Source organism: Zootoca vivipara, chromosome 9 (assembly GCF_965207765.1).
Source record: "Zootoca vivipara chromosome 9, rZooViv2.hap1.1, whole genome shotgun sequence".
Classification (NCBI taxonomy): domain Eukaryota; kingdom Metazoa; phylum Chordata; class Lepidosauria; order Squamata; family Lacertidae; genus Zootoca; species Zootoca vivipara.
The window spans coordinates 70657490-70671201 of NC_142592.1; the positions used below are offsets into that span (position 1 = coordinate 70657490).

At 45.7% G+C, this 13712-nt stretch overlaps 1 protein-coding gene across 1 annotated transcript in view; it reads right to left on the reverse strand.

Moving 5' to 3' along the window:
- The window catches only part of LOC118077830 (uncharacterized), a 32546-nt gene that overhangs the window by 11030 nt on the left and 7804 nt on the right, over positions 1 to 13712 (reverse strand). The window contains exons 2-3 of the mRNA XM_088651801.1: positions 7254 to 7398; positions 1709 to 6588 (exon numbers count right to left, since the gene is read on the reverse strand). Of these exons, the coding sequence (XP_088507927.1) occupies positions 1709 to 6461 (4753 nt within the window). The 5' untranslated portion in view covers positions 6462 to 6588; positions 7254 to 7398. The remainder of the gene's footprint in view (positions 1 to 1708; positions 6589 to 7253; positions 7399 to 13712) is intronic.

Sequence of the window (13712 nt, forward strand, 5' to 3'; positions counted from 1 at the left end):
GTTTAAATTTACAACAGAAATTGACTGCCGAAAGTGGGGCTGATATACCGGTAGACGGAGAAGATTTATATCAGGAGCTGGAACTATTGCCAATTGTTTTCAATGCAGACACAACTCCGGTGGATGTTTTGAATTATATATATTCAAATAATTTGACAACTGCATTTCCAAACTTGTCCGTATCCCTACGCATATATTTAACATTACCAGTGACGGTAGCCGAAGGTGAAAGATCTTTTTCAAACTTAAAATTAATAAAAAATTATTTAAGGCTAACTATGACTCAAGAAAGATTGACCAACCTAGTCATGATCAGCATTGAAAAGGAAGTAGTAATAGATACCAGTGACATTGTAAAGGATTTTGCTAATAGAAAGGCTAGAAAAGTAAATTTTTGTGCACATTAGATTAGTGAAATCTCTTAACTTGTATTTGAAGCATACAGTATGTGTAAATGGTCTATGAAGATCTAAATGAAGATCTATTCACAAAGTTGCTTAGATCATAGACAACTAAATGAACAGTTTGAGGAAGACACACGAAATTACTTTTAAAAATGTATAATCTCCTGCTGTATGGGGAAACGCTGGACGAAATGGTAAAGTCAGCACAAATAAAATGGACTCAGGATCTAGGTCACAACATACAATTTGAAGATTGGGAAAAGATGTGGAAGGTGAATTAAAACTTTACAGATTGTATTTTATAAAGAGAATTATATGAAAATGCAGGCTGAGAGCCTACCAGCCTGCCGACTGTCTCGCCAGAGTGGTGCATGCTCTGGCTATCTCTCGCTAGGACTACTGCAATGCGCTCTACATGGGGCTACCTTTGAAGGTGACCTGGAAACGGCAACTGAATGGGAGCAGCCACCGAGACCACATCTCACTGGTCCTAAAGGATCTTCCCTGACTCCCAGCACATTTCCAAGCAGAATTCAAACACTTGGTGTTGACCTTGAAAGTGTCATGGCTGCATTTTTCAGGCAAAGAAATGTATTGATCTAATGTAGAGAGATCATATCCAGTGTATTGGTTTAAGAGGTTTTTGGTAGTTTGTGTGAATCATGGGGCTCATGAGTGAAGATGGGCCCCCCAGGAGACATCCGGGGGAAATCTCCCATTAAATTACAGCATTTTAAGTTTTCTTCAAAAGGCCTGGGGGGCAAGGATGGACTTCTGGTGAAGAAGCAGTGCTTGGAGATCATGCAGTTGGGGAGGGGGGCGACAGAGTTTGGTGCCAAAACCAAAGTTACTTTACATCTAAAATTATACTCACTATTGTGAGACATTACCTTCATTATTTCAGCACTATACAATTTTATATATAAACAACAGAACTTCACATATACCTCATGTTTTTAAGAATGATTTCCTGCTGAGTTCATTGCTCAGAATGACTCTGAGAGATACACCTCCCACACTCCATACATCTAAATGGGTCCTCCCCTGTGAGACTCCCTAGATGTTCCTTAAGCACTCCATTATAACTAAATAACTTTCTGCAATCTTTCCTTTTAAATTGCTTATCCTCTTTGAGTTTGTTGTTGGTTTCTACGGTTCCAACTCTAAAAGTTCTTCCTGTCCATCAGTCTGTTGATGTGGGACTTCCACTCTGGCTGAAGCCATACAATTAAACGCTTTCTCCCCACTGTGTCCGCGGATGTCTCCCTCAACCATTTTCACTCTGACTGAAGCTTTTTCCGCACTCCATACATTAAAATGATCTCTCCCCGTGTGAGTCCTTTGGTGTTTTCTAAGGTTTCCATTCAGACTGAAGCTCTTTCCACACTCCATACATTGAAATGGTTTCTCCCCTGTGTGAGTCCGCTGGTGTATTTTAAGCCTTGTATTCTCACTAAAACTCTTTCCACACTCCATACATTTAAATGGTTTTCCCCCTGTGTGAGTCTGTTGGTGTATATTGAGGTGTCTACTCTGGCTAAAGCTTTTTCCGCACTCCATACATTTAAATGGTTTCTCTCCTGTGTGAGTTCGTTGATGGATTCTAAGGGATGCATTGAAAGTGAAGCTCTTTCCACACTCGATACATTTAAATGGTTTCTCCCCTGTGTGAGTCCGTTCATGTAACTTAAGGTATGCACTCTGACTGAAGCTCTTTCCACACTCCATACACTTATATGGTTTCTCCCCTGTGTGAGTCCGTTCATGTATCTTAAGGTGTGCACTCTGACTGAAGCTCTTTCCACACTCAATACATTTAAATGGTTTCTCCCCTGTGTGAGTCCGTTCATGCATCTTAAGGTGTGCAATCTGACTGAAGTTCATTCCACACTCCATGCATTTAAATGGTTTCTCCCCTGTGTGAATCCGTTGATGTGTATTGAGGTGTCCACTATAACTGAACCTCTTTCCACACTCCATACATTTATATGGTTTTTCACCTGTGTGAGTTCGCTGGTGTATTCTAAGGCTTAGATTGTAACTGAAGCTCTTTCCACACTCCAGGCATTTAAATGGTTTCTCTCCTGTGTGAGTCCGTTGATGTCTATTGAGGTTCCCACTCTTACTGAAGCTCTTCCCACACTCCATACATTTATATGGTTTCTCTCCTGTGTGAGTCTGTTGATGGCTTCTAAGGCTTGCATTGAAACTGAAGCTCTTTCCACACTCGATACATTTAAATGGTTTCTCCCCTGTGTGAGTCCGTTCATGTATTCTAAGGCTTGCATTTAAACTGAAGCTCTTTCCGCATTCCATGCATTTAAATGATTTCTCCCCAGTGTGAGTCTGTTGATGTATTCTAAGGCTTGCATTGAAACTGAAGCTCTTTCCGCATTTCATGCATTTAAATGGTTTCTCTCCTGTGTGAGTCTGTTGATGTCTTCTGAGGTGTCCACTCTGACTGAAGCTCTTTCCACACTCCATACATTTATATGGTTTTTCACCTGTGTGAGTTCGCTGGTGTATTTTAAGGCTTGTATTGTAACTGAAACTCTTTCCACACTCCAGGCATTTCAATGGTTTCTCCCCTGAGTGAATCTGTTGATGTATTCTAAGGTTTGCATTGAAATTGAAGCTCTTTCCACACTCCATACATTTAAATGGTTCCTTTTCTGTGTGAGTCCGTTGATGTATATTGAGGTGTCCTCTCTGGCTGAAGCTCTTCCCACACTCCATACATTTATATGGTTTCTCTCCTGTGTGAGTCTGTTGATGGCTTCTAAGACTTGTATTGTAACCGAAGGTCTTTCCGCATTTCATGCATTTAAAGGGTTTCTCTCCTGTGTGAGTCTGTTGATGTCTTCTGAGGTGTCCACTCTGACTGAAGCTCTTTCCACACTCCATACATTTATGTGGCTTTTCACCTGTGTGAGTTCGCTGGTGTATTTTAAGGCTTGTATTATAACTGAAGCTCTTTCCACACTCCATACATTTAAAGGGTTTCTCCCCTGTGTGCGTCTGTTGATGTATATTGAGGTGTCCACTCCGAATGAAGCTCTTCCCACACTCCTTGGATTCATATGGTTTTTCATCCATGTGTGTCTGCAGATGTATTTTAAGGTCACCATTCTGACTGAAGCTCTTTCCGCACTCCATGCATTTAAATGGTTTCCCCCCTGTGTGAGTTCGGAGATGACTATTGAGGTGTCCACTCTGACTGAAGCTCTTCCCACACTCCATACATTTATATGGTTTTTCACCTGTGTGAGTTCGCTGGTGTATTTTAAGGCTTGTATTGTAACTGAAGCTTTTTCCACACTCCAGGCATTTAAATGGTTTCTCCCCTGTGTGAGTCCGTTGATGTATTCTAAGGTTTACATTCTCACTAAAGACCATTCCACACTCCATACATTTATATGGTTTCTCCCCTGTGTGAATGTGTTGATGTTTTCTAAGATGTCCACGGTGACTGAAGACCTTTCCACACTCCATATATTTAAATGGTTCCTTTCCTGTGTGAGTCCGTTGATGTCTTCTGAGGTGTCCACTCTGACGGAAGCTCTTTCCACACTCAATACATTTATGTGGCTTTTCACCTGTGTGAGTTCGCTGGTGTATTTTAAGGCTTGTATTATAACTGAAGCTCTTTCCACACTCCATACATTTAAAGGGTTTCTCCGCTGTGTGCGTCCGTTGATGTATATTGAGGTGTCCAGTCCGAATGAAGGTCTTCCCACACTCCTTGGATTCATATGGTTTTTCACCCATGTGTGTCCATTGATGTATATTGAGGTGTCCACTCTGTCTAAAGCTCTGTCCGCACTCCAAGCATTTAAATGGTTTCCCCCCTGTGTGAGTTCGGAGATGAATATTGAAGTGTCCACTCTGACTGAAGCTCTTCCCACACTCCATACATTTATATGGTTTTTCGCCTGTGTGAGTTCGCTGGTGTATTTTAAGGCTTGTATTGTAACTGAAGCTTTTTCCACACTCCAGGCATTTAAATGGTTTCTCCCCTGTGTGAGTCCGTTTATGTATTCTAAGGTTTGCATTGAAACTGAAGGTCTTTCCGCATTCCATGCATTTAAATGGTTTTTCTCCTGTGTGAGTCCGTTGATGTATATTGAGGTGTCCACTCTGAATGAAGCTCTTTCCACACTCCATACATCTATATGGTTTTTCTCCTGTGTGAGTCCGATGATGTATATTGAGGTGTCCACTCTGACTGAAGCTCTTCCCACACTCCAAGCATTTAAATGGTTTCTCCCCTGTGTGAGTTCGGAGATGACTATTGAGGTGTGCACTCTGACTGAAGTTTTTCCCACACTCCATACATTCATATGGTTTTTCACCTGTGTGAGTCTGGTGATGTTTATTGAAGTGAACACTTTTACTGAAGCTCTTTCCACACTCCATATATTTAAACAACTTCTCTCCTGTGTGAGTCTGTTGATGTCTTCCAAGACTTGCATTGAAACTGAAGCTCTTTCCGTATTCCAAGGATTTAAATGGTTTCTCCCCTGTATGAGTCTGTTGATGTCTTCTGAGGTGTCCACTCTGACTGAAGCTCTTTCCACACTCCATACATTTATATGGTCTTTCGCCTGTGTGAGTTCGCTGGTGTATTTTAAGGCTTGCATTGTAACTGAAGCTTTTTCCACACTCCAGGCATTTAAATGGTTTCTCCCCTGTGTGAGTCCGTTTATGTATTCTAAGGTTTGCATTGGAACTGAAGGTCTTTCCGCAATCCATGCATTTAAATGGTTTTTCTCCTGTGTGTGTCCGTTGATGTCTTCCAAGACTTGCATTGAAACTGAAGCTCTTTCCATATTCCAAGGATTTAAATGGTTTCTCCCCTGTGTGAGTTCGGAGATGAATATTGAAGTGTCCACTCTGACTGAAGCTCTTTCCACACTCCATACATTTATATGGTTTTTCGCCTGTGTGAGTTCGCTGGTGTATTTTAAGGCTTGCATTGTAACTGAAGCTTTTTCCACACTCCAGGCATTTAAGTGGTTTCTCCCCTGTGTGAGTCCGTTTATGTATTCTAAGGTTTGCATTGGAACTGAAGGTCTTTCCGCATTCCATGCATTTAAATGGTTTTTCTCCTGTGTGTGTCCGTTGATGTCTTCCAAGACTTGCATTGAAACTGAAGCTCTTTCCATATTCCAAGGATTTAAATGGTTTCTCCCCTGTGTGAGTTCGGAGATGAATATTGAAGTGTCCACTCTGACTGAAGCTCTTCCCACACTCCATACATTTATATGGTTTTTCGCCTGTGTGAGTTCGCTGGTGTATTTTAAGGCTTGTATTGTAACTGAAGCTTTTTCCACACTCCAGGCATTTAAATGGTTTCTCCCCTGTGTGAGTCCGTTTATGTATTCTAAGGTTTGCATTGAAACTGAAGGTCTTTCCGCATTCCATGCATTTAAATGGTTTTTCTCCTGTGTGAGTCCGTTGATGTATATTGAGGTGTCCACTCTGAATGAAGCTCTTTCCACACTCCATACATTTATATGGTTTTTCTCCTGTGTGAGTCCGATGATGTATATTGAGGTGTCCACTCTGACTGAACCTCTTCCCACACTCCAAGCATTTAAATGGTTTCTCCCCTGTGTGAGTTCGGAGATGACTATTGAGGTGTGCACTCTGACTGAAGTTTTTCCCACACTCCATACATTCATATGGTTTTTCACCTGTGTGAGTCTGGTGATGTTTATTGAAGTGAACACTTTTACTGAAGCTCTTTCCACACTCCATATATTTAAACGGCTTCTCTCCTGTGTGAGTCTGTTGATGTCTTCCAAGACTTGCATTGAAACTGAAGCTCTTTCCGTATTCCAAGGATTTAAATGGTTTCTCCCCTGTATGAGTCCGTTGATGTATATTGAGGTGTCCACTCTGACTGAAGCTCTTCCCACACTCCATGCATTTAAATCGTTTATTGTGCATGTGAGTTCTAAGTTTTCCACTATCAGTGAAACCTTTTCCACTCTGCATATCTTTAAATGGTTTCTCCTCTGTTTGAGTTCCTTGATATGAACGATGTGTTCTCATTCAGTGAAGCATATTCCACATTTCACACATTTTAGTGACTATTCCTAGTGAAACAAAAGGTGTCCTGTCTCCCGGAATTCTGACTGTCTTCTCCATCACCTTCCTCAGAGTTGGAGGAAAGGAAATCCTGTTTGGGTTTCAAGGAAGAGAACAAAGGGAAAGAGAGCACATCAAACTCCTTTAGCACCTTCTCCTATTTCAACATCTCCTACATACTCCCACGTCCTACCCATGTTCCCAATTTTTAGGAAATGAAGTTGCAATGTTGTCAAATGAAAGCAATTCATGACAACTTTCATAATCCTCAATCAATGTTACCTCCTGCCGCGTCCGGCATTGCTGCTGTGCCTATCACTATGTCTTATTTTCAGGGTATGGCTTATATTCCTTGAATGCTTAAAAATCCTGCTATGGCTTATTTTATGGGTATGTCTTAAAATATGAGAAACAGGGTAATACAGCAACATGATTTTTAAATGAATGATGTGCTGCCTGATCTTGTGTCCATCTTCTGATGCAGGACTATCCTAAAATGACAATGAAAAGCAGGATATTCAAGACAAATACTTAGTGGAATATGTAGTACCTTGACTATGTAATATTGATTCATTAATGGCTCGAAGTTGTGTTATTTCTGGGGACATGGATTTATTCCTGATCTGTCTTAAATATCATAATTATAGGATGTCTTGGGGTGTTAGGGGAGCGGTAGTACTTTTGGTGGGGATCATGTCGTGCACCTTTTAAGGTAATTTATCCACCATTGGTCCCCACTCTGCACTCAGCTCTCACCTGTGGCTTCCAGAAGCTGTCAGCATGCAACAGGGGCCGCAATCACAGGAATGGATTCAACCGGGCGGCTAAACCAGGTGAGGTTAGCTGATGGGTCTCAAATCCTTGGTGGGTTGAGGAATTCTGCTGCAGGTGAAGGCAGGCCCTGGTGGATGGAGAGGATGAGAACAACAGTGACTCCCACAGTCAAGAAGGCAGATTCTGCAGAAGAAAGTGAAGGGCAGATGGGGCACGTTGAGAAGGAAAACTCTCGTCCGAAACCTCTGCTGCCTCGTGGGTTATGTTCAGGAGAAGAAAAGGCTATGGAGGAAAAGCTACACAAATCCAGGGCGGAGTCTCTAAGAGGGTTGGATGTGCCCTACACACCTTCTTCATTCAACTCCTCAGCTAATCTGGTGCCAAACCTACTGCTCTGCTTTCCTTGGCACCATATCAGCCAGGCTGAGAAGGGGGTTTTGTTCTCTAGGCAGCCCAGGACCCCAAACACTCTGCCCAGGTTTCCATTGCTGCTAACACAGCAGTTTCAGGCAGAGAGATGAGCTCAGATCTGTGGATCAAAGTCTCTCCAATGTGGAATAAGGGAAACAGAAGCGCTATTTACATCATAAAGGTAAAGGTAAAGGGACCCCTGACCATTAGGTCCAGTCGTGACTGACTCTGGGGTTGCGTGCTCATCTCGCATTATTGGCCGAGGGAGCCGGCGTACAGCTTCCAGGTCATGTGGCCAGCATGACAAAGCCGCTTCTGGCAGACCAGAGCAGCACATGGAAACGCCGTTTACCTTCCCGCTGTAGCGGTTCCTATTTATCTACTTGCATTTTGACGTGCTTTCGAACTACTAGGTTGGCAGGAGCTGGGACCAAGCAACGGGAGCTCACACCGTCACAGGGATTCGAACCGCCGACCTTCTGATCAGCAAGCCCTAGGCTCAGTGGTTTAACCACAGCGCCACCTGGGTCCCTAGATTTACATCATACATCACTGTAAATATATTTGAAATATTTGTCTTTTGAAGAAAAGACCACCAAGTATCCAATGGCCCCTTCAAAGCTAATGAAAGTATTGTGCCTGGAGCTTTTGGGATTCAGGCCTCATCATGGGACTGAAACTGCCCTGGTTGTGCTGATGTATGATCTCCAATAGGCTAGAGACAGAGGGGAAAACGCTTTCCTGGTTCTGCTGGATCTCTCAGCATTTTTGGAGACATTTGGCCATAGTATCCTTCTGGACCCTCTAGGGGAGTTGGGAGCTGGGGGCCTTGTTATGCAGTGGTTCCCCTCCTTCCTCCTGGGACATGTCCAGAAAGTGGTGTTGGGGGATGAGTGTTCAGACCTCTGGGTGCTCCCTTGTGGGGTGCCTCAGGGCTCCGTCCTCTCCCCCCTGCTTTTTAATATCTATATGAAGCCGCTGGGCGAGATCATCAGGGGGTTTGGGCTGGGTGTTCACCAGTATGTGGGTGATACCCAGCTCTTCCTCTCTTTTGAATTGGAACCAGCAAAGGCGCTGAATGCCCTGTGCCTGTAGGTGTTTGGAGGATGGATGGCGGCTAATAGATTGAGGTTGAATCCTGACAAGACAGAAGTTCTGTTTGTGGGGGAAAGAGGTGGGCAGGTGTGGAGGACTCCCTGGTCCTGAATGGGGTAACTATGCCCCTGAAGGACCAGGTGCGCAGCCTTGGGGTCATTTTGGACTCACAGCTGCCCATGGAGGCACTGGTCATTTCTGTGTCCAGGGCAGCTGTCTGCCAGCTCCATCTGGTATTCCAGCTGAGACCCTACCAGCCTGTCCAGGGGTCAGCAACCTTTTTCAGTCATGGGCCAGTCCACCGTCCCTCATGTGGTGGGCCGGACTATTTTTTTTGGGGGGGGGTATGAACAAATTCCTATGCCCCACAATAACCCAGAGATGCATTTTAAATAAAAGAACACATTCTACTCATGTTAAAACACACTGATTCCTGGACTGTCTGTGCACTGGATTGAGAAGGTGATTGGGCCGCATCCAGCCCACGGGCCTTAAGTTGCCTACCCCTGCTGTGGACTGTCTCACTAGAGTGGTGCATGCTCTTGTTATCTCCTGCTTGGACTATTGCCACGTGCTCTACGTGGGGCTACCTTTGAAGGTGACCCAGAAACTGAAACTAATTCAGGATGTGGACCTAGACACACCCTAGACTGGGAGCAGCCGCCGAGACCACACAACACTGGTCCTAAAGGATCTTCCCTGGCTCCCAGTGCATTTCCAAGCCCTATTCAAACTGTTTGTGCTGACCTTTAAAGTGTCATGGTTGCATTTTTCAGGCAAGAAAAGTATTGATCTAATACAGGCATCCCCAAACTGCGGCCCTCCAGATGTTTTGGCCTACATCTCCCATGATCCCTAGCTAAGAGGACCAGTGGTCAGGGGTGATGGGAATTGTAGTCCAAAACATCTGGAGGGGCCAAGTTTGGGGGTGCCTGATCTAAAAATATAGAGATCATTCCTAGTCTATTGGTTCAGGAAGGTTCTGGTTTTTACTCTGTGTGATTCAAAGCAGGTGTTTTCTCTATTTGGAACATGAATCCCAAGCCGGAATTAAGATTGCCGGGAGAAATATCAACAACCTCAGATATGCAGATGACACAACCTTGATGGCAGAACCTTTTAATGAGGGTGAAAGAGGAGAGCGCAAAATATGGTCTGAAGCTCAACATCAAAAAAACCAAGATCATGGCCACTGGTCCCATCACCTCCTGGCAAATAGAAGGGGAAGAAATGGAGGCAGTGAGAGATTTTACTTTCTTGGGCTCCTTGATCACTGCAGATGGTGACAGCAGTCACAAAATTAAAAGACGCCTGCTTCTTGGGAGAAAAGCAATGACAAACCTAGACAGCATCTTAAAAAGCAGAGACATCACCTTGCCGTCAAAGGTCTGTATAGTTAAAGCTATGGTTTCCCCAGTTAGTGATGTATGGAAGTGAGAGCTGGACCATAAAGAAGGCTGATCACCAAAGAATTGATGCTTTTGAATTATGGTGCTGGAGGAGACTCTTGAGAGTCCCATGGACTGCAAGAAGATCAATCCTATCCATTCTGAAGGAAATCAGCCCTGAGGACAGATCATGAAGCTGAGGCTCCAAGACTTTGGCCACCTCATGAGAAGAGAAGACTTTCCTGATGTTGGGAAAGATTGAGGGCACTAGGAGAAGGGGACGACAGAGGACGAGATGGTTGGACAGTGTTCTCGAAGCTACAAACATGAGTTTGACCAAACTGCGGGAGGCAGTGCAAGACAGGAGTGCCTGGCATGCTCTGGTCCATGGGGTCACGAAGAGTCGGACACGACTAAACGACTAAACAACAACAACCTGATATTGCAGTTTCCTTTCTGATGAGAGCAGGTGGTGGGATAAATTGTTATCAGGTTATGCAGAACCTTCCTTTTATTTAGGAACCAGATGAAGCTGGTTAAACTGGAGTGAGCCAGGCTTCTTATCCAGTCCCAAGGTTACATTTTTGCTATTTTTTGGATCCTGTTATGCTTATTTGTCGAAGAGTCGGACATGACCAAACAACAACAGTAAAATTCTCAGCTAAATTATTTTTTTTGCTGCTTCTGGGCATTTTTTTCCTGCTCTGCTAATTACATGTCAGACATGCTCTGGAGATAGTTCTGGAGGAGAAAGATCTGCGTCCTTAAACCTTCAGCAGCCTTGGACCTGGGAGAAGCGAAGTCACATGGTCCAAGGAAGCAGGCAGAGGGTCTCCTGCCCTATGGAACGCTCTCCCTTCAGAGGTCAAGTTATCGCCCCTCTTATCTTCCTCTCCAAGGGGCCAATGGTTGGACTCGGAAGACTCTCCCCCCCCCACTAATGTTGCACTTCCCTGCCCTGGGAATGCTCCCCCCCTTTCCTTTCTCCCCCCCCCCCAGTCTCCCCTGCACCCAGAGGGGACCCTTAGCGAGTCTGACCTCTCGCCCTGCGCGCCGCATCTCTCCATCCGGAAGGATCCTCCAAGACAAGATAGGGAGGGAGGGACAAGGGGGGGTCTCTATCCAGGCGCCGCTCGCGCCCCTTAACCCTTTCATGGCCCGCTTCTCTCCGCGCGGAGCCAGGGGAAATGGGGCAATGGGGGATCGTGGGGACCCCCTGGGTGGGCGCCCCATCCCCCCCCCACGCCAAGGCGCCTAAGGGGCCAAGGAAAGCCCCCTTCGCAGCACGCATGCAGGGATCCAGGCCCTCCCGATGGGACCCACGGAAGGTTCTTTGGGGAGCTGGCGGGGGTCTCTGGGTCCTTTTCTCTCTCCCCCCGCGGCCCCTTTACCTCTTTTCCTCGCTCCCGATTCTCTTTCCCACGGGGGGGGGGTTCCCCTCCCCTTCCCGAAAGCGCGCGCCCCTAGAGCTATGGCGCACAGAGCAGCAATCCGGCGTAGAAGCTCCACTTCCGAGAGAAGCAGGCAGTTTGGGAGGGGGGCTCCCCCCCTCATTCCGGAGACAGAAGCGGACTTGCGAGGAAGAAGAGGAGGAGGAAGAAGGGCAACGTATGGTGGGGGGATTTGGGGTAGTGGGGGTGGGGTGAGAGAATGATGTGCTGGGAGGGGAGGGGAAGGTTTGAGTCGGGGGGGGCAGGACAGGAAGGTTTTTCCCCTCCCCTCTTCCTTCTGTGGATCAGGAGAGCGGGGGAGGGGCTGATCCAGGCAATCCAGTTGCAAAGTGGGGTCGTCCCACCACAATGTTTACATTGCAAAATATTTCCCTCCCCCACCCCATGCCATGAGTTTAGATCCGTCTGTGTTTTAGTTATTGCTGCTGTTCAAACCAGGAATTGGGGGGGGGCAGTTAAACGACTACCCCAAAATCCCAAGTCCCCCCCACAGCCTCTAACTAAAGCCAGGACAATGTCCGTTAACATAGGCACCAGACATGCGCAACAGCCAAGAGGCTCAGAAAATAATAATAATAAATAATAATAATAATTAATAATAATAATAATAATAATTTATACCCGCCCATCTGGCTGGGCTTCCCCTGCCACTCCGGGTGACTTCCAACAAACATTAAAATGCGGCCTATAAAATTGTAACAATAAGCGGATTCCATGAATCATGCTGTTTCCTCTGACTATCCAGTACAGAAAACTGTAGAAACTTCAAATAATCCCCAAAATTCAGCGGTTTGACGGATTTCCTTGGTTCCCACGGCTAATGCCTCCTCTGGAAGAGGGGGATCCAGAGCTCCCCCTGACTCCATAATCCCTTAGGAGCCAGGATGCAATCAAGGGCAGCACATGCCCCAGACAGAAATCCATCACGATGGTGGGTTGAATCCTGATACTTTCGAAGGAGAAGCTCAGGAAAGCCTTGCAGGGGGATGTGTAAATACTGTTATGGTTATTTGGGGGAAAAGGGTAGTTAAAAGGTGTGTTTAACTGGGGGTATTGACAGGGGTGGGTGACAGGCTCCTGTTTCTAAGTGCAAAGACTCCTACTTTGTGATGTATTTGTGACATATCGATGATGCTGTTGGAAAATGGATTGTGGGAAATGGGGAGAGGTGTTAAAAGTTCATGCAACCATCTTCTCAGGGTTCCTACTCTTGGTGTGTTTGAACCTTCTTGCAACAAATAAAGATCAGGTCTGCTGACCGCTGTTTTGCATCTTTAAGGTGGCTGGAGAGAAGACTCCTTCATTTGTTGACCGGAGGGACCCGCGGGGAGTGGCATGGAGTAAATCCGCACCCCAGGATTTCCCCCTTATCAATGCTTTCTCCACCTGAGCCTCACCCCCTTATCTCAAAGCCTGACACCCGCAATGTGACAGGATTGTGACTCCTGTCCTCAGCAAACAAAATAGCTCCCCCCCCCCAGAGCAAAGCTGAGGTCCTCCAATCCTTGAAATGAGAAGGGGAGAGGCTCAGGAATCCTACGGGGAGCAGGCAGGAAGTGAGCTGCATAATAATAATAATAATAATAATAATAATAATAATAATAATAATAATTTATTTATACCCCGCCCACTCTGGGCGGCTTCCAACAAAATATTAAAATACAGAATTCCATCACATATTAAAAGATTCCCTAAACATAGGCTCCAGAAGCTCCTTTTCACGGATTCCTCCAACCCCCCCCCCCAAATACCACCTGCCTCCCCATTGGTCCTATGGCTCCTTCACATGCGGGGAAGCTGCAGCCCCTCCACAGGGGCCCCTTGGGCCTGATTCTACACGGCTCACCTGACGTTCTGATGCAAGTGAGCCCTCCTTTCTCCTTCAAGGTGAACAGGGTTTCCCAAACTTGGGTCTCCAGCTGTTTTTGGACTATAGCTGCCATCACCCCAAACTAGCAATAGTGGTCAGGCATGATGGTGAAAAAGATCGTAAGGCAGCTCCTTCTCCTTAAGGCAGGCATGTCCAAAGTCCGTTTAGGGGGCCTAATCCGGCTCCTGTGGCAGTTTATATCCTGGGGTAAAATCCTAAAAAAACC